The sequence below is a fragment of the Gymnodraco acuticeps genome, unplaced genomic scaffold (genome assembly GCF_902827175.1).
Source record: "Gymnodraco acuticeps unplaced genomic scaffold, fGymAcu1.1, whole genome shotgun sequence".
Taxonomy (NCBI): domain Eukaryota; kingdom Metazoa; phylum Chordata; class Actinopteri; order Perciformes; family Bathydraconidae; genus Gymnodraco; species Gymnodraco acuticeps.
In genome coordinates, this window is record NW_022990543.1 from 126,871 (window position 1) to 153,045 (window position 26,175).

A 26,175-nucleotide genomic window follows, 5' to 3' on the forward strand; every position below is an offset into this window, starting at 1 on the left:
TGACATGCATCCGCTAAGAAAAATAGTGCGTTGTTACTGTTTGAACTAACGTAGCAACGGCAGGAACTGCTTCGATAGTGTTTTTGAGGAGCTTTTTGATTACAGATCCAAAAAAAAATCGCGGTTTTTCGGTTTAGCCATTTCACAAACCGTAGGAAAGTAAAAATGCAATTAATCGTGAAAACCGAAAAAATCGCCCAGCCCTAGATGGAGTTGGTATATACATCCCAGACTTTAAAATATCGATTTCAAAAAGAGCGTCTGATCAATTATCAGTGTACACAGCAGAAATGCTTGCTGTAATAATAGGATTACAGTGGGTTGAAGAGGTCAGACCAGATAGGGTGGTGATATGCACAGATTCATTGTCCATATTAAAAAGCATACAATCAACAACAACTGTCTGAGAAGACATTCTCATAGAACTTAACCACAGCCTGTTAAGACTTCACAGAGGCGGTAGATCTGCAGTTCTGCTGGGTGCCTGCACATGAGGGGGTGAAAGGGAACGAGTGTGCTGATAAATGAGCAAAAAGTGCACTAAGGAAATAACATTACCAGTTCAACTTGGAAAAGGAGAAGGAAAAGCAATAATGAAGAAGAAAGGGATGGAGATCTGGCAGAAAAGGTGGGAGGAAGACCAGTAAGGCAAAGAGTATCACAAAGTACAAAAGACAATTACAATTAATATTTATAAAGAAAGAAACAGAAGGGAGGAAATCATGATAGCTAGACTCAGAATAAATCCCACAGCTTTGAATGGTACGCTGTATATCATGGGGAAAAGTGACAGTGACAAGTGTGGGAACTGTGGAGTAAAAGAAGATGTAGAACATATCTTGTTACATTGTGACATCTATAAAGCTGAAAGAGAAAAACTAAAGGCTGAAGTCTTAGAGACAGAGAGGGAATGGAGTGTGGTTGGTGTTTTGGGAACAAAAGGAGAGGGAGTAAGAGCTACCAGAAAGGCACTGTTTACATTCTTGAGTGAAACTGGGGTAGGAAAAATAATTTAACAGGAAAGAACATAGATTTTGATTTTTGTTTTATTTATTTCATGTTTTTGTTGATTTATTTTTGATTTATTTTGATTAGATCATAGGTTAAAGAGTGGAATGATGTGATGATTCATACTCATGTACGGTAGGTGGCGGTATGCACCTTTTAAGTTGTTTGCAATCCGCCAAAAACGAGAGAAGAAGAAGAAAGAAGAAGAAGATGCGCATTGCAAATCGGGCAGGGATTCAGATCGGTAGTCACCCTGGGTCCAGGTGGCGTCTCGTCGCTACGGTTCTCTCTCTCTGTGTTCCTGAGAAAGCGTGTGTGAGCTCCAGCTCTACTGATCCATCATCTGTGTGTTTGGATAAACCTCCGAATGGACTGTGTGCTCTTTTTTCTGGAGCGTTTACCTCGGACTATAGGAGCTAGCTTAGCATGCTAGCTGGAAACACGTTGGCAACACTAGTCAGATTGAGAGTTTGATGGAGAGAGAAACGGTGTGTTTAACGGAGTTTGCAGGAACAGGTGATCTAGGAAACATGAGTAAAGTCCAAATGCTGCTGTCGTTGAAGAAGCAGCGACTCACTGCTGAAGAGATATTTGCTCTGTTTGAAAAAACGATAGCAGAGTACGAAGAGGAGCTGTCTCGTTTAAAAGAGGAGAACAAGAGACTCCAGAAGCTACTGGACGCTGTTTTACAGCCTCAGCTTCGGATACACAGAGCAGGTCTGTTCCCTTTACTCTTCATTAACACTTTAAACCAGGGGTGTCCAAACTACGGCCCGGGGGCCGGTGTTACCGAATTAACTTGTTTCCCGATCAACTTGTTTCCCGATCAACTCGTTTCCGTGGGGTGCGTGGCTTTCGACTGAAATACACATTTCGGTCGCTTTCTTCTGTCGTTTACATACATCTTTTGCTATATTTGGCTTCTTAGGAACACGTTGATGCACATCCAGTACCAGTGTGTGAGGTTGTGATTACGATGGCGATATCCGGACGCGAACAGCGAGGACTACAACAAGACAAACGAGTTGCTCGAATACATCATTTATACCAGCTATTGTTGCCACACTTATTACGGAATATCGTTGTTAATGTCCAAGTCCATCTGTGTATACCTTCAGACAGCCTCCAAGTGAAGCACACGGTGTTTACTCACAGTTTGAAAGCAGCGTGGAGAAGTCTTCATCTGTGTTAAACTGTGATATTCCCACGGAACTGGGACCCGCCCACGTTAAAATGTGACCCGCCCGCGTCTATCGTTATTCCAACCCAGTTTAGATTTTGCTTCCGCATTACGCAAGAACGTAGCTGCCCAGGTTAAATTGTGTTACGATTTCTGTGGCTATCTACCAGCGATCATGTTTAATATGAAAGACTACCCACACATGTATCCCTTATAAAAACGGTATTGTGCAGCACTCATCCAGATAAGATGTGACTGTTACCTCGTTTTGCAAAGATAGCAGCATAAATGTCATTGGGGATATTTAGACTTTAAAATGCTGCTTGGTCGTGAATGTTGGTGTCGGCAAACAATATTACGAATCGTCTATTCAAACATAATATTCAATGTGCATCGACATGAAAATAACAAAAGTTCATGCTGGACTCAAACCCGAGTCCCAACAGTCAAAATCAATCATGCCCTGCGTGTTATGAGTGCGCCACGAATCATCACGTCCTAACAGATCACCACAGCTCAATTTGTTACATTAACATTGTCAACAACTTCTAGAAAAATGCAACCCGACATCATATTGATAATAATATATGATACAAATGTAAGACTGACAACAATAATAGTTAGTAAAGGATTTATTGATGTGAATGTTTTGAACACAGTTTAACACAGATGAAGACTTCTCCACGCTGCTTTCAAACTGTGAGTAAACACCGCGTGCTTCACTTGGAGGCTGTCTGAAGGTATACACAGATGGACTTGGACATTAACAACGATATTCCATAATAAGTCTGGCAACAATAGCTGGTTTAAATGATTTATTCGAGCAACTCGTTTGTCTTGTTGTAGTCCTCGCTGTTCGCGTCCGGATATCGCCATCGTAATCACAACCTCACACACTGGTACTGGATGTGCATCAACGTGTTCCTAAGAAGCCAAATATACCAACGGATGTATGTAAACGACAGAAGAAAGCGATCGAAATGTGTATTTCAGTCGAAAGCCACGCACCCCACGGAAACGAGTTGATCGGGAAACAAGTTGATCGGGAAACAAGTTAATCCGGAACACCGGCCCACAGCTAATTCAAAAAGTATTTGGGAAATATGTCCCACAAATGAAATGTGCTTTTCTCATATTGTACTTCTTAAATATATATGTACAGCCATATTACACACTAGTATTCATGTGTTAATAAGCTCACTTTTAAAATAAATTCAGTCAATTCATGTTGATAAAATGTTCTAACAAATCTTAGTTGATGAAAAAAAGCCTAATAACTTATTAACGCAACAAGCTTGAAATAGACCCTTCATATTTCATGTTATTATAATCACTTTGAGACTTCTGTTTTTAAGGGATGAGCTGCCAACACCATAAATGAAACCCGATAGAAAGCTGTGATGTAGGCTGTTTTTTTCTTAAAGCATATTAATGTATCAAGCCTAATTTAGCTACATTTTGCCAACTTATAACTTAAAGGTGGGGTAGGTAATTTTGGAGAAACCAGCTCGAGTGCGCTAGAATTTGAAAATACACAGCCGGAAAAAATCTGCCACTTCCTTACAGAGCCCCTCCTGGGGGAGGGCACAAGATAAGTTGTGCACTAGAGATGTTAAGATTCACCGATTCGCATCGGTGCACCGGCATAAACGTTCAAGATGCGAGTGCACCGGTTGAAAGAGTGCACATCGGCTACAGTTTGGGTTGAACCGGGTTGAACTCGCGATGCATCGATTGCGTAGCGTCTTTGCATCGGTAAAAAACCGATTCATTCATATAAAATCCCCTCATCTTGTCAACGCTCAGCAGAGACGATCTTTGATATTTGCTTTGCCACTACGGAGGCCGAGAGTCTCAGTTATCAACACACACGGAAGTTGAGGAGAAAGAGAAACACAGCGCACCGAAAAATACCTACAAATCAAACGTTTGGCAACACTTCGGATTGTTCAAGAAAGACGGTGTAATAGTCCTTTATGCTATATAGTTGACCGCAGGTCATGGAGAGTAATAAGGTATCCGTAGACCTTTGTATGAGGTATCTTTATTACTTAACAGGTCTACAGCCATGATACATAGATCCGTCCTAGATGCGGGCTTGCATACACACAGTATCACTCCGCAGCCGCACCCCATCAGTAACGTCCTGATGGTATATGTGCGCGGCACAGACGGTCAACTTGAAAAATCGCTCGCAAATTGTTAACGATGCCGAGCCGCTTTAAAGTACACAAGTAGTATGAGGAACTTAGCGACGCACATAAAGAGGCGACATGGGGTCTGCGGCTGAAAAGAGAAACCTGAAAGTTAGACATGAGTTAAATCACTCAGTGAAGTGTTCTGTCAGAGAGAGTGGTGTTTAGTTTACAGCAGCCTGTGACGGCCAATAATAATGTAAATGTCTTCCTCACTGTAAGCAGTTATGAAATACCTGTTTGTGAAAGGTTATTTGTTTTCTTTATTGTTCATATAGAACCCACTGCTTTCTGCTCACTGGTGAGTTAGCCTATGAGTGTTAAGCACATCAGGCTGGCAGCTGTATGGGCATTGCACTATGGTAGCTGTTATTTGCACATTGTTAATCATGAGCAATGCATCCTTACATTGTTGGATGTGGACTGTGAGGTGTTATACAATTGTACTCTGGAGAGCTTTTAAAGGCAAACAAATAAACGGCATGATGGGATGTGCAGTACCAAATATATAAAGCACTTTTTTGTTAATGTATGATTTGCTGCATATAAGGAATAAAACAAAAATCCTCTGTCGTACCATATTGAAGTATCATTATTTTTGCATCGCACCGAATCGCATAATGTTTAATCAAATCGTATCGAACTGTATCGCAACAGGGGTGAATTGTATCGTATCGCATCGCCTAGTGTTTCAAATGTATCGTTAATGTATCGTATCGTGGCAACGTATCGAGATGCGCATCGCATCGGCCTCAGTGATGGAGATGCACATCCCTATTGTGCACAGATCGAAGGCTGACAGGCAGGTAGGCCATCCAGTTATTTTAGCCGAGCCGGCTAATTGGCCGTGCTTTTTACAGTAGGCTACTACGGCTTCCACAGATGACATTTTTTATGGATTTTTTGTCAAAGCACTTAAGATATTCATTGCTATCGGGGTGTTAAGAGCATTCCATGGAATATAACAAAAAGTGTATAATGAGTTTTTTGCGCACTTTTATTTTAAACAAATAAGGTTATTTTAACAGTAGTAGGCCTATTCCCTTTACAGAGTAGCATTCCAAATATTCCTTGTCAATCTCAATGCCTGGAACAGTTTACAAATGTCCATGTAAGAGTTTGGTACCTTTCTCCATGTTTCTGTCCCCCCCACTTATGTTCTGTGTTGGTTCATGTGAGCATGCAGCAAAATGCTCTCATTTTATTAACACTTTCAACTCTTTTTCAAGCTGAACAATCATTTCTTTGATTTAAAGACAAGTGAATACATTACATATAAGGAATTAATAAATGAATTATCATGCAATTATATTGACCAAAAAGTAATCCACAAAATAAATGTGGAAAATATTTAATTAATAAAATAATAAATGTTTCCTTTTGCAGTTGTTCCACTAATTATCTCTCTTCCTTTTTTTAATGTTCCCCATTATAAAGGTATTTTTTAATGAGTAATTCATTGTTAAATGTATGTATTTATTGTTTCATCTTGAGACAAGAAATACAAACTTACATTTTGGGTGTATTCAGATTGCGGGTTCCCTCTTCTATAGGGTTGGGTACCGAGAACCAGTTCCGGTTCGGAACCGGTTCCAACATTTCGATTCCAGCGGCATCATTTAGAAATGTGAATTTCGGTTCCGCTTTTCGATGCCTGAGGAAATGTTTCTCGCCGCTCTCCGTAGCCTACTGTATGACTGCAGCGGGGCGGGAAATGTAGCGTTGTACCTACACTTCCTACAGCGTAACCATGTTCGCCTAGGGCGCCAGATCTGTGGAGGCGCTGCACTGACAGCTCTGGGAGGGAAAACAAATGTTTTGACCGTTGGGGCTCATCCTAATTTTCGGCCTTGATGTAACAACATTCATAATTAAGTAAATGTAACACCCTTTTCATCCCGGTTCCACTTTTCATTTACCCTGTACAATGTAAGTGATGAAAATGGGGGATGTTGGCTTATCTGGCACCCGCAGCTCACAGCCAAAGTGCGAGTGAGCGTGGGAGCGAGGGAGAAAGGGAGGGTGCACCGGTACGCGCTGTTGTTATTAGCATCTGGTGCTAGCTGCTCTAACGGAAGAAGAAGATGTTTCTACAATGATGTGGAGGAGAGTCCTCTCCAGTCAGACTGATAACTACAGCTCAGTGAGGTAAAGGACTCTGAGTGTTTAGATAGTTAACTTTAGTCTAAGTTATCTCAGTGGGTCTCAAACGTTTTGATCACAATTTATGTAAATACATATTTCCAAGGCACTCCTTTATAATTATTGGGATAAAACAGGTTTGAAATCATTCCAATGTATACTATAGGACAGTAAACCAGACATATCGTTTTCAACTGGAGAGATAAAAACATGCATAAATAAAATAGTAAAATAAGATATGAATGAACAACAAAAATAAAATACGTTACATGTATTTGTTATTGGCTATTGTAGGTTATTGGTTATGTTCACATACTTATTTAATTATTAAAATGTAAACCGATCTTTTTCATATGGGTGTTTAGTAGGGAGGCACCGAATATTCGCCCACCGAAAATTATCGGCCGAAAATGGTTAAAAAGGCCGAAAGGGTTTTAGCACCGAAAAAATATCACCGAATGTCAGAACAGGCTTACGTTGGTAACCTAACGTGTTGTTGTGATGACGTAATAAAGACGCGGCGACCATGCTCGCGGCTGGCTCACAGCCAACATGTCTGCCGCTTGGAGATACTTCACAATATCAGAGAAAGAGGCGCGGATTGCGATTTGCAAAACGTGTTCAGCTGACATTTCTCGAGGGGGTGTAACTGCAAAGACTTTCAGCACTTCGGGATTACTCCACCACTTGAAATCTAAACACCCGGACAAATATGCGGAGTATGATGAAATCACCAGCGCACAGAAAAAAAAAGTCCTTCCCAGCACCCCGACTCCTTCTGTGGCGGACCTTTTTGAAAAGGTAAAAAAGTTTCCCAGTGATGGTCCTAAGGCAAAGGGCATTACTCGGAAGTTAATGGAATGCATCGCCATGGATGATCAACCGTTTTCTGTCGTACAGGACGTTGGATTTCGTAGGCTTATTGAGCACATTGAGCCACGTTATTCCTTGCCTAGCAGACGACACTTAGCAGACGTGTGCTTACCTGAACTGTACAATGTTGTTGCTAATCACATCCATGAGCTCTTGGCTACAGATATTACAGCCATCAGCTTCACGACAGACATATGGAGCTCAGACGTAAGCATCACCAGTATGCTCAGTCTAACTGCACAATGGATCGACAAGGATTTTAAACTGCAAAAGATTCTGCTGCATTCGCAAGAGTTTAGGGGGTCTCATACAGCACAATCCATCTCCTTGGCATTCGCCAATATGTTCGACACATGGCATATCGACCGACCTAAAGTGCACGCAATAGTCAGTGATAACGCAAGAAATATGACTAAAGCTATAGAAGAATGCAATCTGAGTGGAATACGCTGCATGGCCCACACTCTGCAATTAGCTGTGAACGAGGGAGTGTTGGCTCAACGCAGCGTAAAAGATCTGTTGGCCATAAGCAGAAAGATTGTTGGTCACTTCAAACATTCTCAACTGGCCTATTCTCGCATTGAGCCAATACAAGATGAGCTTGGAGTAACAACGAAACGGTTCCAACAAGATGTGAGTACACGGTGGAACAGTACTTATTATATGCTGGAAAGCCTCTTTGCTCAAAAGCGAACCTTGGCTACATACAGCGCAGATCATGATCTCCCCGCATCATTCACTCCAAACCAGTGGATCTTAATGGAGAACATTCTCTCCATTCTTGCCCCATTCGAACAGCTAACTAGAGAGATTAGCTCATCTGACGCATCGGTGGCAGACGTCATCCCTTTACATGCGGCTCTAAAGCGTCTTCTAAGGAAAGAGGTTGAAACGGACCGTGGAGTAAAAACTATGAAAAGTACACTCTTGGAGTCTGTCAACACACGTTTTGCTGATATCTACTCTGATCCCCTGTACTGTATCGCGACTGTACTTGACCCGCGATATAAAGACAATTATTTTGATGCGGGGAAAAAGCAAAGCGCACGAGACATGATCCAGGCTGTGTTGGATAAGGAGAACCCACGAGAGGAGGCTGCTGCGCACAGCACAGGAGACGTGACGCAGACCACAGACAAAAGGGCTCGTCTGTCTACAGCAGAGGAGGAGAGGGGGCAACCACCCTCGTTGTCTGATATGTTCAACGAGATCATGGAAGAGAATACTACCCCAAATAGGTAGGCTACTCTGTTCTGACTTGGTTACTTACTGTACTATGTGCTACTGAATGTGATATTTATTAGTACTGTATGTGCTGCTATGTAATATGCACTTAATGTTGTAATTTCTTTTGACATGTCAGATGATTTTATTTGTCTGCCAAGTGATCTGGCATGCGTAAATATACATTTGACTAAATGTTCATTATGCACTGTCCCTATTTTAAATACAATCTTATTCTCTCAAACCTCTCAAATGCCAGGCTGGTGACAAGCTCAACCGCTCAACAGTTAGATGATTATCTCTCAGAAGTACCCATCCCCAGAAGCGAGAACCCTCTTGGATACTGGAGAAACAAACAAGACCGCTTTCCTGACCTGGCCAAGGTGGCACGCAAGTATTTGAGTGCTCCATGCACAAGCACTGACAGCGAGAGACTGTTCAGCGCTGCCTCTCATGTGCTTGATGAGAAGAGGAACAGACTTATGGCTGATAAAGCAGAGAAGCTACTGTTCATTAAAAAGAACCTCCCACTTTTCCTTAATAAGTAGACAAGGCTGGCTTATCATAGGCTTATCATAAGCTTATCTAGTTCTACATGTCTACTCTATACCCACTTTCCTGAACAATTTTTATTGTGAGTTATAATTCACCATCTCAGGTTATCATTAGGGGAAATGACAGCAGCACAGTGTTCAATATATTGTACTTTCGGTATCTAAATGATACAATGTTGTTTACATTGCTCATGAGGACAGACCACCTTATTTGCAGATTCTTGAAATTGTAATTTAATTTGTAATTGATTGTGGATTTTGTATCCAGTTTTCACTCTATGTATCTTTATACAATGTTTACTACTTTGTTTATGAGGCCTTATTTACAGATTCTTGAAATTCAATTGTAATTTCATTTGTAAATACTATAGTTACATTCATGTGGATTTATCCAGTTTGCACATTTGTATGCATGCACTTATAGGTGCATTTGTTGTTGTTGAAGGCCTGGCTGTTACAGTCTTTATTTACACTATTTTGTTGTAGGCCTACTGGCCTAGATGTTTATGCAGTTTTAAAGCCCCTTGGCTTTGTTCTGAATGCACTTTGTTGTAGTTATCCTACAGAGAAAATAAATGTACTGTATGCATTCAAAAGTGCTGAATAAATGTTTTATGGACCCATAATAGTGATTATTATTTAAGTTAAGTTTTGCCATAATCATGTCTATTTCCATAATCAGGTAGCTGAACAACATTGGTAAAAAATGTATACATTATATATATATATTTCTATTAATCATTTTCGGCATTCGGTTTTCGGCCAACTGTTTCCTATTTTCGGTATCGGTTTCGGCCAAGAATTTCCCATTCGGTGCACCCCTAGTGTTTAGAGTTGTACCCCCTAGATCTAGTCTCTAGTAATTCTGCTTAAAGTGCACCAGATTGAAGCATTTTACTTCAAAATGTTCAAACATTTCTTCCCGGTATGCCTGAGAAGGCAGATATGCTTGTTTTTCTCAACAAGAGGCGCTTTCACACTGCGGTACTTTTCCCACAAAGGTTCATGTGAACTTAGTTCATGTGAACTCTTTTATCGCGTTCACACCAAAAAGAGCCGGTACTAAAATTAGTTCATGTGAATCTTTCTACCCCCTCGAAAGTCCCTGCTAGAGAGCAGGGACTTTCGAGCGGCTCTTTTGTGAGAAAATAGCTATATTTCTGATTGGCTGGGCGGAATGCAAACCACGCCCCGTAAAACTCCCAAAAAGTTTTGTGAAGCCGCCATTTTATTATCCTCGCATTAGCATCATTAGCATTACCCCAGCGCAGAAACGCAGAGAGACTAACTTATGGCAACACAAAATAAAACATGGGAGCGGTGGAGATGAGGAGGTGTCGGCGTTCTGGCGATTTACTCGGAAGGCTTCAGTAGAAGCTGCTGGGAGTCCCAGCAGCTTCTACTGAAGCCAGTCCCTAACTCCGGGGACTTCCGGCCGGGGACTTTGGGCGGCAGTATACGCCGTGAAGTGGTTTGCGGCCTGCCAGTAAACCCAAAGCAGAAGAAGAACAAGTGACGTCAGCGGCTTCATTTGCCTAATCCACCCCCAGGGACTTTTTCCAGTGTGAACGCGATCTGTACTTAGTTCATGCGAACTAAAGAGTTCACATGAACTAAGTTCACATGAACCTTTGTGGGAAAAGTACCGCAGTGTGAAAGCGCCTAAGAACTGTTCTTTAAAAGTTGGACTGTTGCACTGTTGTAGCTTCAGTGGTTCTCAGGTTATAGTTACATAGCAGTGAATATAAACGGACTGATTAATGTGAATATTACTGTAAACTAACCTGTGTAAAAGTTTCTCGAATAAATGTAATTTTCTTGGTGGAAGAAGCATGTATCATTTTTTTACCCCTCAAATAATCGGAATTGAAAAGTGGAAATTCAAACGATACCCTACTCTTCTATCATCATTTATAGAAGTGCAACCTTAAACATGCACACAGTAAAATGCGACACTGACAATAATCAAGAAACGTCATAAATCAAACACTGACAGGGAATATTTTATTGCAGTATCATTACTTTTACATAAGAAGGTGCTGTACTTGTTTCTGAGAATACTTTTAAGTACTTTTACTTAAAGGGGACCTAGTATGCAAAATGCACTTTTTGATGTATTTTACACATAAAGATGTGTCCCTGGTGTTTAACCTCTTAAGCCCGAAGGTCCCCCCCAGTGGACCAGTCCCACAGTTTTTTTTCGAGACTATTTCTCAGGGCTTCTTAACATTTATGAAACTATTAATGTTTCATACCCTTTTAAAGGTAAGAAACTCCGCTAACTGACAATAAGAACAATTTTTAGCTAAAAAAAACACAAGAGTAATACCAAGCCTTTGAATTAGCATTGAGCGAAAAAATGCTATCTAATGCTAACACTTTTTTACACAGAACTCACGGTAGAAATGCCCTTATTACTATCGTAACTGCACAAACAAGATATACGATTTAAAGCTGAGACTCCACAGATTCCACACATGTAATGTCATCACTGTAAGACCTCGAATTCCTGGAGCTATCAGCCAGAAAAGAGAAAGTAAACAACATCCGGTTTCAAAAATATTACAATAATTACGTCTTACCTTTTTTGATTTGTGATCAAAAGTTGTGTTCAACGGAATAAAAACGCATCTCAAGGTTAATCCAATGTCTTTGTGTCACGTAGACATTTTTACTGATAATCCATCATCATATTTATGGCAATATACTGGGTATAAAGTTTTGCCGTCCAGGCTTGCACTTTCAGATATGCTTCGTTTGCTTCTCTATTACGTCCGCGATGGTAATGTTTACGTGGATTTGGGAACTGCCCATTGATTCTATTGGTTCTGATGGTTAAGAAAAAGGTGTAAATCACACGAATCGACCAATGGGTTCCAGAGATATGGTCCTGCGTAAACTATAAAGAATGCCAGCCAGCGTAACAACATTACGCAGCCGACTTCATTTATTGTTTACAACGTAACGAAGCAGGAATTGCAGCAGGACCCAGAGCGCACGGAGCACAGAGCGGACAGCAGATACCAGAGCAGATTACAATATTTGCGTTTAGGACTTTTTCTGTACTTTGACTTTTGTCAAATAATGGCTCACAGGAAAGAGATGCTTACTACTTTACAGGCAATTGTGACTAATGTTGACAGCGATGCAGATATGTTACCTGTTGATTCTGAATCAGACGACGAGGATCTCCTGCAGCCAGAACGGAACCCGGACCGTTGTGACTCTGATGACGAAATTCCACCACGGCAAAGGTATGTAAACTCTCTGTTTTTATCTATTACTTATTTATTTGGTGTACGATTATTCATATAGTAAATAAAAGCGTCTGCTAAATGAAATGCAATGTAATGTAAATTCACACGCAAAATGGCATGTTTGGCAGGAATTAGAGGGATTATTTACAAAAATACCAAATAGTGTTTATTGTCCGTTACATTTACTAAAAGTATAGGCCAGTGTTCGTCTATAGTCACTAAATGTATTGCATTCACAGACTCAAAATGCCATGTTTACTGCCAAGGAAACAGGAATTAATCTAATCTCTTTGTTATTCCACATTTGTTTTCATAGTGATGGAGATGAGGATGAAATGGCTTCTGGACCCCAACCATTGTTTACTTTCACCCAGCCCACACCTGCCTCACCCTCACATTCCTCAACTTCTGCCTCACCTTTCACTAGAAAGAGATCTGCACCAGTATTGGCCACTCAGCCTGCATCCAAAAAGCACTCACTTCCAAAGCTACCATCATCTGCTTTCTACCAGCTTTCTGCAGCGTCAGACACATCTGTAAAACCCAGGAAGCGTGGCCGAGGTGGGGCTCCCACTCCTCAGCCAGGAAAAGGAAAAGCATCAGATAAATGTGTAAAACCCAGGGAGCGTGGCCGAGGTTCTTCCTCTTCCAGAACGACAGAAGAAGAACTCGGGTGGCACAACAGAGAGGAGAATTACATTACATTACATTACATTACATTGCATTTAGCTGACGCTTTTGTCCAAAGCGACTTACAATAAGTACATTCGACCAGGAAGACACAACCTTGAAGAAAACAGAATCATATAAGTATATCAGGTTTCATAGAGCCAAACATTTCAAGTGCTACTCAACTGGCTTTAGGTAATCCAGTCCTTTATTGGTATAAAAGTGCTTCGTTAATCGTTCTAACGCTCGAAGTGGAGTCGAAAGAGATGAGTTTTCAGTTTACGCCGGAAGATGTGCAAGCTATCTGCCGTCCTGATGTCAATGGGGAGCTCATTCCACCATCTTGGAGCCAGGATAGCAAACCCACGTGTTTTCGCCGATGGGAACTTGGGTCCCCCTCGCAGCGAGGGTGCAACGAGTCGTTTGGCTGATGCAGAGCGTAGTGCACGCGCTGGGGTGTACGGTTTAACCATGTCCTGGATGTAGGAAGGGCCAGATCCATTCGCAGCACGGTAAGCAAGTACCAGTGTCTTGAAGTGGATTCTAGCAGTTACCGGAAGCCAGTGGAGGGAGCGGAGGAGCGGAGTGGTGTGGGAGAATTTAGGAAGGTTGAAAACCAGACGAGCCGCTGCATTCTGGATGAGCTGCAGAGGTCGGATGGCACATGCAGGTAGACCAGCCAGGAGGGAGTTGCAGTAGTCTAGGCGTGAGATGACGAGAGCCTGGACCAGAACCTGAGTCGCTTTCTGAGTCAGCTGGGGACGTATCCTCCTGATGTTGTAAAGCGTGTATCTGCAGCAACGGGTTGTAGCAGCGATGTTTGCAGTGAAGGACAGGTTGTTATCTAGGGTCACACCCAGATTCCTTGCAGTCTGAGTCGGGGAAACAACTGAGGTGCCGATGTTGATTGTCAGGTCAAGAGTTGGACAATCTTTTCCCGGGAGGAAGAGCAGCTCAGTCTTGTCAAGGTTGAGCTTGAGGTGGTGAGCAGACATCCACTGAGAGATGTCAGCTAGAATGACCAAACACCAGAGCCACTGAATTTCACGCCAGCCAAAAAAAAGGCTGAAAGGGGAGATCTGCGGTGGATAAGGGAAGGCAAACTCCTGTTCATAAAGTGGATGGACAGCTGGGAAGTGACCATGTGCTCCACAGTGCATGCAGCCTTCAGTGGAAAGACTGTCAGGAGGAAAAGTGAAACAGGCTGGTGTTTGGCAGACTAAGACTGTTTCTGTTCCTGACGCTGTGTTGGACTACAACCGAAGCATGGGTGGCGTGGATGTGTCTGACGCTTTGATCGGGTACTACAGCGTTCTCCACAAAACAATGAAATGGTACAAGACTTTTTTTTTTTCCATTTTATGGACATTGCCGTGGTGAACAGCTTCCTTCTCCACAAGGAGCTGTTCAAGATGAGGAGTGACCCCAGCAGGACAAAGCCACACACACAGAAGACTTTCAGGGAGCAGCTGGCTGCAGAGATGTTGGAATATCCTGAAGGCTCTGTTTTTACTATGTTCCATCTGAATTTACTTTAAAAATAAAAACATCTATATTGATTCTGACACTTCTACATCCAACTCACAGATGTAACCTTGCTTTGAGAAAAATAATTATTAATTTACCCCTTTTTAGAAGTGAAGATATATCATTTGTTGTGTTAGTGGCATTTTCGAGCCTGAAATCTGAAAAACAGGCTCAGGGCTTAAGAGGTTAAGGAGACTCAAATATTCAGAAAATACAACCCTCTCTCTTTTCCTCCTTACGCACATCTCAACAAAAAAAAAACGGGGGTGCAAATGAGCAGATCCAGGATTTGGGCTCCTTATGACGTCATTGGTGAAGATGTGGCACACGTGAACACGTCCCAACCTATCGTCTCCGGCACACGTCCCAACCTATCGTCTCCGGCACACGTCCCAACCTATCGTCTCGGCACACGTCCCAACCTATCGTCTCCGGCACACTCCCAACCTATCGTCTCTGGCACACGTGACACGTCCCAACCTATCGTCTCCGGCACACGTCCCAACCTATCGTCTACGGCACACGTCCCAACCTATCGTCTCCGGCACACGTGACACATCCCGACCTATCGTCTCCGACACACGTCCCAACCTATCGTCTCCGGCACACGTCCCAACCTATCGTCTCCGGCACACGTATCCCAACCTATCGTCTCCGGCACAACGTCCCAACCTATCGTCTCCGGCACACGTCCCAACGTCCCGACCTATCGTCTCCGGCACACGTACCACGTCCCGAACCTATCGTCTCCGGCACACGTGACACGTCCCGACCTATCGTCTCCGGCACACGTGACACGTCCCGACCTATCGTCTCCGGCACACGTGTGACACGTCCCGACCCTATCGTCCCTCCGGAACACGTGACACGTCCCGACCTATCGTCTCCGTGAACCACGTGACACGTCCCGACCTATCGTCTCCGGCACACGGACACGTCCCGACCTATCGTCCTCCGGCACCCAGGTGACACGTCCCGACCTATCGTCTCCGGCACACGTGACACGTTCCCGACCTATCGTCTCCGGCACTACGTGACACGTACCGACCTATCGTCTCCGGCACACGGACACGTCCCGACTATCGTCTCCGGCACACGTGACACGGCGTCCCGACCTATCCGTCTCCGGCACACCGTGACCACGTCCCGTACCTATCGTCGTTCCGGCATCACGTCCCCCTAATCGTCTCCGGCACACGTCCCGACCCTATCGTCTCCGGCAACACGTCCCGACTAGCGTCTCCGGCACACTGGTCCCGACCTATCGTCTCCGGCACCGTCCCGACCTATCGTCTCCGGCACACAGTCCGACCTATCGTCTCCGGCACAGTCCCGACCTATCGTCTCCGGCACAACTACAATTTTATATATTATTATGGATTGAACATGAACAATACAAGTGCTTGTATTGGCAGATGATCCTGTGCCACTGTGAAATAATGAGGCCTAATTTAAACAATTACAAATACTGCGTATCGATCCGGTTCTTTAACAGTATTTTTTTTAAAGTTATTTTTGTAATTTTTTTTTAGGGGAAAAACTAAACATTAGAAACATAATTCACATTGATTAATGGTATGTATAGTGTGGATTATGGGCTGCTAGCACACATAACATTGCATTGGTGGTATTAGTAGTAAGTAGATTTACTACTTATATTGAGGTACTTAAGTATTTCCTCTTTTGCTTCTTTGTAATTCTGCTCCTCTACAGTTCAGAAGTAAATTATGTACTTTTACTACATGTATTTAATACCTTTAGTCACTTTACAGATCTGGATTAATGATGTGAAATATAATCAGACTTTAGTTACACCTGGAGTAAATTCACAAGCTACCCTGCAGTCATTCAAACTAGCTGCACCTTTACCAGCTTTGAGAACACTTTAATGATCAATCATTATAAAACATATCATATATATTATTCTGAAATGGACCAATCTGCACAACGACTACCTTGCAGTACACTGCTTTTACTTAAGTTCTTCTGATCAGGGCCGGACTGGGACAATAATGGCGCATTTCCACTACAGCGCGGTTTAAGCGTGCCCGGCCCGTCTTTGGTTGCGTTTCCACTTGGCGTAGTTCTGGCTAGCGGGTACTATTTCACTGTTTTTCTGGCCCCATAAAATTGAGGTTCTTAGAGGGCCAACAACCAGGCTGACTTGGGCTGAGTATGCTATTCTAGAGAGAGAATCGCTGGCAAGGGGGCTACAACTACAACAAAATGAACATATTTTACTGTGATTTAATTGTTATACACGTTTCAAAATGATGCCGAAGTAACAACATACTGATACCGGTTAGTAAAAACCATGAATTAATGCTTTGACTAGTCTGCAGAAAAGACGGCAGGAGAAAAAACCTTTTAAAATGCGTGTTTTCTGAATGGAGATCGGCTAAGCTAACCTAGTATATGCTCCGACCGTCTACACTCACAACAACATCCTATACAGACATAAATAAACCAATGACTGTATTCTTCATGACACAGACAGTCTGTGGTTTGTACTTGTTTAACTTTTGTCTAGTTTCTGAACAGATATGAGGAGCTGTGAGCTTGAGTGCTAACTAGGGATGTAACGATATACCGAATATTGTGGTATCGCGGTAAATAAACGTCCCAATACCGTCGTGAGACTGACAAAATCTACCGCGATTTAAACAAAAAATTTAATTAATTTCTTTACATTTTTTTAAACACTTTTTTTTTTTAAACCTTTATTTAACCAGATGGTCCCATTGAGATCATCAATCTCTTTTTCAAGAGAGACCTGTCCAACATGGCAGCAAGTAGGTTACAACATGAACATAAAACAACAGAACACAAAAGGACATCGTATTTACAGGGCTACATTTACACACCTAGAGACATTGACAAGTACCAACAGTATATTTATATCTCGCCCTGTCAATAAGCCTCACCTTCTTGCCAAAAACTGTATTGTTTTTGAAGTGGTGGAGATACAATGCACAGTTTGACCCACTGCTGTCACCCATGGCCAAAGCATATATCTCCGTCCCACTGAGGTGGCGTTAGACTTTTTCGCTGTCCGTCATTTTGACAGACAGGATCGTAAAATGTCCGTCATAATCCCTTATTACCCGTCGGGTCTGAACAGTTCACGAGATAGCACGCTCATGAACTGTCAACGGGGGGGGGGGGGCGGTGTTATGCCGTGTGTGCATGCACCTCGCGGGAGCCTGCACAGCGTAAAGCAAAACCTCCCAGACATGTATTGATCTGTACGGCAAAGTACGGTTTGGAAACTATATAATTTCCTTTTGGAGGGCATGCATAACACGGCATAACACCAGAGCCTCGCTGCAGGGAAACGTTGGCGCTGTTCCGAGTTTGTTCTAATCTGTCAAAATGACAGACTGCTTTCAGATTTTTCCGTCATTGTTAAATCAAATATTCGGTTAACGCGACCACTGCTGTCCCAGCAACACCAGTACCAAGCGAGAGAGTTTTTCCCAGAGCAGGGGATATTGTAAATGCCCAAACATCCCAACTTATAAATACCTGGAAATGTGGACATTCTCATATTCCTAAAAACCTGTCTGATGATGCTGAGTGAGTGACTAGTGAGTTTGAGTTACTTGAAAAACGAAAGTGAAACTTGATTTATTTTATTGCAGGGTCCGATTATTAAATGTCCTTGTTTATTTGTGAGATGCAGTGGCACAAAGAAAATGCCAACTTTGTTTGGTAGTACTATAGGTACAAACACACTGGTTTTCTTGTTCCAGTCTGTTACTGTCACTTTGTTTTTGACACTTTAAAATACTGCTATCCTACTAAAATGCTGTACAAATCAGATTTATTATTTAATAAAGAAACATTTTCAGAGTAAAACTTTGTTTTTAATTTTTTTGTTTTCCCTTTATTATTCAATATCGCGATAAATGCCGTACCGTGGACTTGTTGTCACGATATTAGATGACTTAGACTTATGGCGCATTTCCACTACACGGCCTCGCTCGGTATGGCTAGGCCTCGTTAGGACTGGCTCACTTTATGGCGCATTTCCATTACAGTTTAGGAACTGGGGTAGTAACGCAGTGTAGGCGGAGCCGTGACGTCATCTTCAATGAGAGCCCCATAAAAACAACATAGCCGTTAGCCCTCAGAGCTCACAGCTCCTAATTTAGTTCAGAAACTAGACAAAAGTTAAACAAGTACAAACCACAGACTGTCTGTGTCATGGCGAATACAGTCGCTGGTTTATTTATGTCTGTATATGCCGTTGTTGTGAGTGTGGACGGCCGGAGTATTTACAACGTTAGCTTAGCCAATCTCCCTTTAGACAACACGCATTTTAAAAGGTTTTTCTCCTGCCGTCTGTCTGAAGACTTGTCAAAGCATTAATTCATGGTTTTTACTAACCGGTATCAGTATGTTGTTAGTTCGGCATCATTTTGAAACATGTATTACAATTAAATCACGGTCAAATATGTTCATCTTGTTGTAGTTGTAGCCCCCTTGCCAGCGATTCTCTCTCTAGTTTAGCATACTTAGCCCGACTCAGCCTGGTTGTTCCTGGCCCTAGAACCACGATTTTATGAGGCCAGAAAAACTGTGAATTAGGACCCGCTAGCCGGTACTAGGCCAAGTGGAAACACAACCAAAAACGGGCCCCGCACGGCTCGGCACACTTAAAGCGAGCTCCGCGCTGCAGTGGAAATGTGCCATAAATTAACTATCTAAACACTCAGAGTCCTTAACCTCACCTGAGCTGTATTATCTCTCTCAGTCTGACAGCAGAGGACTCTCCCTCCACCTTGTTGTTGAAACAGCTCCTTAAAGCAGCTAGCTAACCAGATGCTAACAACACACAGACGAGAGAGAGAGAAAGAGAGATCTCTGCACCGAACACATTAGATGTTAAGGGAGATATATGCGTCATCACACTTTGTTGATTTTGGCATTAAAGCTGAAAGACTTGTCGTGGGCTCGTCCACTTTTCTTTTAACTGCCGGTTGTGTTATCCTCTTAAGCCCTGAGCCTGTTTTTCAGATTTCAGGCTCGAAAAAAAACACAACAAAGACTATATCTTCACTTCTAAAAGGGGTAAATTCATAATCTCTTCTCTCAAAGCAAGGTTACATCTGTGAGTTGGATGTAGAAGTGTCAGAATCAATATAGATGTTTTTATGTTAAAGTAAATTCTAATGTCCGCCTAAAAAAAAACAATTACTTATAGTGAAAACCACCCTTGAATGATGGGTTAGTAGACTAAAAGCTTTAGGAATCCAAACTATAACATATAAGTACCCTGTATCAAGATTGATGCAAAACAAGTGAAATTTGACCTTTTAGAGAGGTTTAGAAAAATAAAGTCCAGGCGGACTCACCTCTGGGTAATTTGGGAACCATCAATTCCATTTGAACTTTTTCACTGTAAAAATCATTTTATTACTTAGAATTATCACTATAGGTATTCATTCCATCCAAATAAAACTGTTGTGAAAAAATAAAAAACATACTCTGTTATCCTCTTAGGCCCCACGGACCCGGTTCCGGGGCCGAAATCGCGTCATTTGCAGGAAACAACGTCTAAGGAACTTTAATATTTGATTAACTATGAATATTTTATATCCATATAACGGGGAAAAAACTCATTTAACTGATCTTTTTCATATTTTTTTCAAAAAAAACACATAATGCTAACAGTGAACCTCTGAATTAGCACCGAGCGAAAAATGCTAACCTATTACTGCACCGAAAATCACTCCTAGCTCCCTTATTACTTATCCTAGCTGCACATCCAACACATCGTTTATGATCGTAAAGACACAGAATCTAACGGTGCCCACCTCAACACTGAAAGATACAAACTCGCGACGTTATCAACAAAAACGTACATCAAAACAAGTGGCGCTAGGTACTAACATGCGCTAGGCTAACATGGCTTACCTTTGTCTTTGTCTGGTCTAAACTGGTCTTCAATGGCATTAAAACGATAAAAACGATGATGTAGTTAATCCATAGGTTAATATCCAATGTGGCTGTGTCCCCTTTGAAATGTTATGATAATCTATAAGCAATAAAACTGCAATTCCGTTATCTGCTGTCCGCTCTGGGCTCCGTGCGCTCTGGGTCCTGCAATTTCTGCTTCCTTACGTAGTAAACAATAAGTAAAGTCTGCTGCGTAATGTGCTTACGCTGGCTGGCATTCTTTATACTTTACGCAGGACCATATCTCTGGAACCTATTGGTCGATTTGGGTGATTTACACCTTTTTCTTAACCATTACATCCAATAGAATCGATGGGCAGTTCCCAAATCCACGTAAACATTACCATTGCGGACGTAATAGAGAAGCAAACAAAGCATATCTGAAAGTACAAGCCTGGACGGCAAAACTTTATACCCAGTATATTGCCATAAATATGATGATGGATTATCAGTAAAATATTCTACGGGACACAAAGACATTGGATTAACCTTGAGCGGCGTTTTTATTCCGTTGAACACAACTTTTGATCAGAAATCAAAAAAGGTAAGACGTAATTATTGTAATATTTTTGAAACCGGATGTTGTTTACTTTCTCTTTTCTGGCTGATAGCTCCAGGAATTCGGGGTCTTACAGTGATGACATTACATGTGTGGAATCTGTGGAGTCTCAGCTTTAATCGATATCTTGTTTGTGCAGTTACGATAAGTAATAAGGGCATTTCTACCATGAGTGCTGTGCAAAAGTCCGTTAGCATTAGTTAGCATTTTTTCGCTCCATGCTAATTCAAAGGCTTGGTGTTACTCTTGTGTTTCTTTTAGTTAAAAATGGTTCATATTGTCAGTTAGCTGAGTTTCTTACCGTTAAAAGAGTATGGAACATTAATAGTTTCATAAATGTTAAGAAGCCCTGAGACATAGTCTCGTAAAAAAACGGTGGGAGGGGTCCACTGGGGGGACCCTCGGGCTTAAGAGGTTAAAACTGTGTCAATTGTATTGATTTTACGAGCAAACAATGTTTATTTACAACTTCTTCCCAAGCTTCAAGCGCGCCCCCCCCCCCCCCCCTGCAATAGTGCTGCGCCCCCAGGTTGGGAACCACTGGTCTAACTGAATCCCCTCTCGCAGCTGTGTGTCTGTGTATTCAGCATGATGTCTGCAGGAGGCACTTAGAGTAAAGTTATTATATATATAATACATATAATGGCACTGTTATAACGGTTAACACTTGTCAAGCTATGTGCTGTATCAGAAACCATGTGTTGCGTGTTTTGGGAGTAATATGGTCTGTGTTTACATTAGCAAGCATGCTAACACTCAAGAGCTAACGCTGTAGGCTACTTGAGAGAATATGTGTAACGTAATGTCCCTGCGGTAAACCCTGCGAGAGAGAAAGGTTTGAGCTCCTACTGTTTCAGAAATAATGCTTGAAGTGGTTTGGAACATAATATGGCATTTAATCACGGCAGCGTTTAGCTGAGTTTCTCCCGGTAGAAAACTCTTAGCAGAGGAAAGCTGCGTGATGCTACAAAGGAGCGTGGCTAGCAGCAGCTGTTCCATTTAAAGCTATGGTCACAGAATCAGCCTTTTTGGAATGGGGCTGGAATAGAGGGGTATGAGGCATGGCTACAATGGGTGATCTGTTTGGTATTTTAAGCAAAAAACTTCACATGTCATGTTTTGTATAGGTATGACCCTACAATATATTTTTAGTATTACCATTCTATAGGCGTAGTGTAGCTGTGAACGATCCCAAATACAAGTCATTGTTTACATTGCAGCTAGTGCTAAACCAGAATAAATAACCCCTTTTCATTTTTAACTGGAAGTGGAATGGGGCTGGGCTACGTGAGGTGAATTGAGCCAACAAAAATACACAATAGGTGGGACTAAGAAAGATAATATTAAAGTATAAAAACAAAGGCATTATTAGGGCTGAAAAATGTCTCCCGTTTGAATGGTGATTAGATTTTTAAATGCTAACACTTACAGTTTTTTCTGACTGTGTTTCCTGTTTCCTGCAGACGTCCAGCAGCTGGTGGTGGTTAAAGAAGAGGTTCCCCCTGACCAGCAGGAGTGGAGCACCAGTCTGGACCAGGAGGACGCAGAGCCCTCTTGGAAGCAGGAACAGGAGGAACTCAGGATCAGTCAGGAGGGAGAGCAGCTTCAGAAGCTGGAGGAGGCTGATATCACCAAGTCCACCTTCACTCCTGACCCTGTGAAAAGTGAAGATGATAAAGAGAAACCTCAGTCCTCACAGCCTCATCAAAGACAAACTGAACACATTGAAACAGAAGCTGATGGAGATGACTGTCGAGGACCAGAACCAGCCAGGAACTCAGATCCAGAGAGCAGTTTACAACCAAAGACTGAGGACCACACTGGAGACTCTTCTGAACCTGACACTGGAGACTCTTCTGAATCTGACACTGAAGACAGTGCTGATTGGAAGGAGACCAGAGAACCTGCATCAGGCTCAAACTCACTGAAAAATAGACATGAATCTGTCAGTGATCCACGACGTAGTGCTGAAAAGAAAACATTCAGCTGCTCAGTCTGTAAGAAATCTTTTTCACAGAGTGGACATTTAAAAAAACACATGAGAGTCCACACAGGAGAGAAATCACACAGCTGCTCAGTCTGTAAGAAAGCTTTTTCACATAATTTAGAGTTAAAGCTACACATGAGAGTCCACACAGGAGAGAAACCCTTTAGCTGCTCAGTTTGTACCAAATATTTTACATTGAGTGGAACTTTAGATAGACACATGAGAATCCACACAGGAGAGAAACCATACAGCTGCTCAGTCTGTAAGAAAGCTTTTTCGCGGAGTGGAAGTTTAAAGGAACACATGAGAATCCACACAGGAGTAAAACCACACAGCTGCTCAGTCTGTAAGAAAGCTTTTTCACGGAGTGGAAGATTAAAGGAACACATGAGAATCCACACAGGAGAGAAACCCTTTAGCTGCTCAGTTTGTACCAAATATTTTGCATTGAGTGGAACTTTAAAAAAACACATGAGAGTCCACACAGGAGAGAAACCATACAGCTGCTCAGTCTGTAAGAAAGCTTTTTCACGGAGTGGAATTTTAAAGGAACACATGAGAATCCACACAGGAGAGGAAATATACAGCTGCAATGTTTGTGACAAAAGATTTAAATGGCGTATGTGTTTCAATAGACACAAATGTGTTGGTTGTCAGAACTCAAAGCTTAATGAAATTCAAACTGAGGATAAAAAATCTGCCTGACTGGATCAACGTTGTTGCACGGTATTCATATAAGTATTATAAGTATTCATATATTTTTGGCTGCAGTCTTTGATGGGAGGTAGTGTGTTTGTATGTGTGCATGTTCAAAGTTATAGTGAGTTTTGTGGCTGGACAGGGATGGGAGTGATGGAGGCCACAGCTCTGGGAAATAAGCTGTTCTTCAGTCTGTTGGTGCGTGATTTTATTGACCTGAACTGTCTGCCGGACGGCAGCGGTTCGAACAGTGAGCGGCCGGGCTGAGTGATGTCTCTGATGATACTGCTGGCTTTCTTCTGCAGTCGACTTTTGTAGATGTTGTCAAGGTTGGGCAGCTCAGTCCCAACGATGCGCTGAGCAGCCTTCACCACCCGTTGCAGGTCCTTCCACTCTGCGGCTGCGCAGCTGGTGTACCACACAGTTATGCAGCGGGTCAGGGTGCTTTCAATAGTCGACCGATAGAAGTTTACCAGCGGTTTTTGTGGAAGCCTGGCCTGTCTCAGTTTCCTCATGAAAAACAGTCTCTGCTGTGCCTTTTTCACCAGGTTTGAGGTCCAAGTTAAATGATTGGAGATGTTGACTCCAAGGAACCGTAGGTCCTCCACGCTCTCCACTGCTTCTCTGTGGAGGGGGACTTCCTTTTTTTGTCCTCCTGAAATCAACAATGAGCTCCTTAGTTTTGGTTTTAGTTACTCCCTAAGCCTGATTTCACCAGCCTGCAACCGATTCGTTAATAATCACAAATGTTCATTTCTTTGACCCCTTGACTCGACAACTTTCTTGTTTAATAATTGTTACATCTCCTCAGGACCAAGTTCCCGTGTCCTGCCTTTCACCTGCTGATAGCCCACTGCTCATTTAAGGTGGACTGACCTTTACAATGGACCAGCTAGTCTTAGTGTCTTAATGCAAACGTTTTGTAAAGTGATGCTAGACCAAAAACGTGCTGTTGGGTTGTGTGCTCTCTGCAGGACGGTGTCTGTACTCAAAGATTGTTTATGAAATGAGAGTTTAACTCTGTTTTTGTTGTCCAAACGACGCCAAAAGAGCGATACGTCTTCTTTCCAGCAGGTGGCACACATGTTAAATGTTCCAGTTCAACTGTCATCCACATATTAATGATTCGAAACAGCAATGTGTAAGATATGGCTAGTAATTGACTATTTCAACAGAATGTGAAGAGGTTACAGTCTTGAGGCCATGTCCAATATGTTCATGTTTTGTTTGATTAAATCTACTGAAATGAGCATTCAATGACTAAACTATTCTTAATTACTGTCATTACATCATGGGTTTGCATTGCAATATTAGAACACATAAAACCCAACTTTAATTCTTCTAAGTTGCGGGTGTTCATTGTTTAGAAGTCCGCTGTGTTTCATCCAAGCTTCCACTTCGTGCTCCGATAATGCTGAAAGTATCTGTTGTATGCTTTACCTGCTCCAGTAACACAAGTGTAATTCACTGGACAGAGACGAGATAGTGGATGGATCCAGAAAAGAACCAGAGGATAGTCCGTATAGAGCCTTCAGGTTCTGAAAATGATCGGGCACAGAGCTAGAAAGAAACTCCTAAAACCTGAATAGAGCTAGAAGATAGCCAGTACAAAGCCAAGAAAGACCCAGTAGAAAGACAGGAAGGAGCCAAAAGAGTTTGTATTTTGTATTTTTTAATATCCAAGCTCTTCTCTTAAGATATTAAAACTTCCTATCTCAGCATGCTGCCAATTATTGAGATTGTTTCACAGCTTTTATCTTTAAATATTTAGACTTTTTTTCTTTACATAGACATTAGGATGAACATCACGATCCACTCTGCTGGATTCTGCCCAAATCGGCTCAAAATGCATGCAAACCTCTCGCTTTATCCATACTCCTGCAGGTGTATTGTTCTGGATTCATAGTGAGGTTAGATGTTCTGCACTGTTATTGTTATGTATTTAATATAAAGTGAAATACCCATTAAAAAAAAGTCAGAAAAGAGAAAGAGACTCACTTTTGTTATTTTGCCTTTTATACCACACTGCAAGTCTGACATGTATTAATAAGACGACTGGAAGATACCCAGCAGATTTAAACACTTATAAACTTAGCTCAAGTCTTTCACAGACAGAAATATTCAAGCAGACAAATCAGTGCCTGTTAAATCAAAGGGAAAGCAATCATCTAAGACAACATTTGTGAAGCGGATGAGATCAACTCAGCGTACACGACACATCACTCCTGTGATTTTTGGTCATAATCCAGGTTCTATGTTCACATAGAGAAGGATATCACAGTGTTTGAGGGCCTATGTTGGTTAAAAGCCAGCGGAAGGGCGTATTAGTCTGGGAAATAA

General features: G+C 42.1%; 2 protein-coding genes across 2 annotated transcripts; both read left to right on the forward strand.

The window, feature by feature from the left end:
* The first annotated feature begins 1,210 nt into the window (after nucleotides 1–1,210).
* LOC117553415 (zinc finger protein 583-like) lies at nucleotides 1,211–25,824 on the forward strand. The gene is made up of 3 exons (XM_034227320.1): nucleotides 1,211–1,725; nucleotides 22,613–23,187; nucleotides 23,284–25,824. Exons 1-3 carry the CDS (start codon nucleotides 1,482–1,484, stop codon nucleotides 23,839–23,841), a joined length of 1,377 nt encoding a protein of 458 aa, XP_034083211.1. The 5' UTR covers nucleotides 1,211–1,481; the 3' UTR covers nucleotides 23,842–25,824.
* LOC117553414 (zinc finger BED domain-containing protein 4-like) lies at nucleotides 6,807–9,802 on the forward strand. Its single transcript, XM_034227319.1, has 2 exons — nucleotides 6,807–8,636; nucleotides 8,882–9,802. Exons 1-2 carry the CDS (start codon nucleotides 7,078–7,080, stop codon nucleotides 9,168–9,170), a joined length of 1,848 nt encoding a protein of 615 aa, XP_034083210.1. The 5' UTR covers nucleotides 6,807–7,077; the 3' UTR covers nucleotides 9,171–9,802.
* Nucleotides 25,825–26,175: the final 351 nt, after the last annotated feature.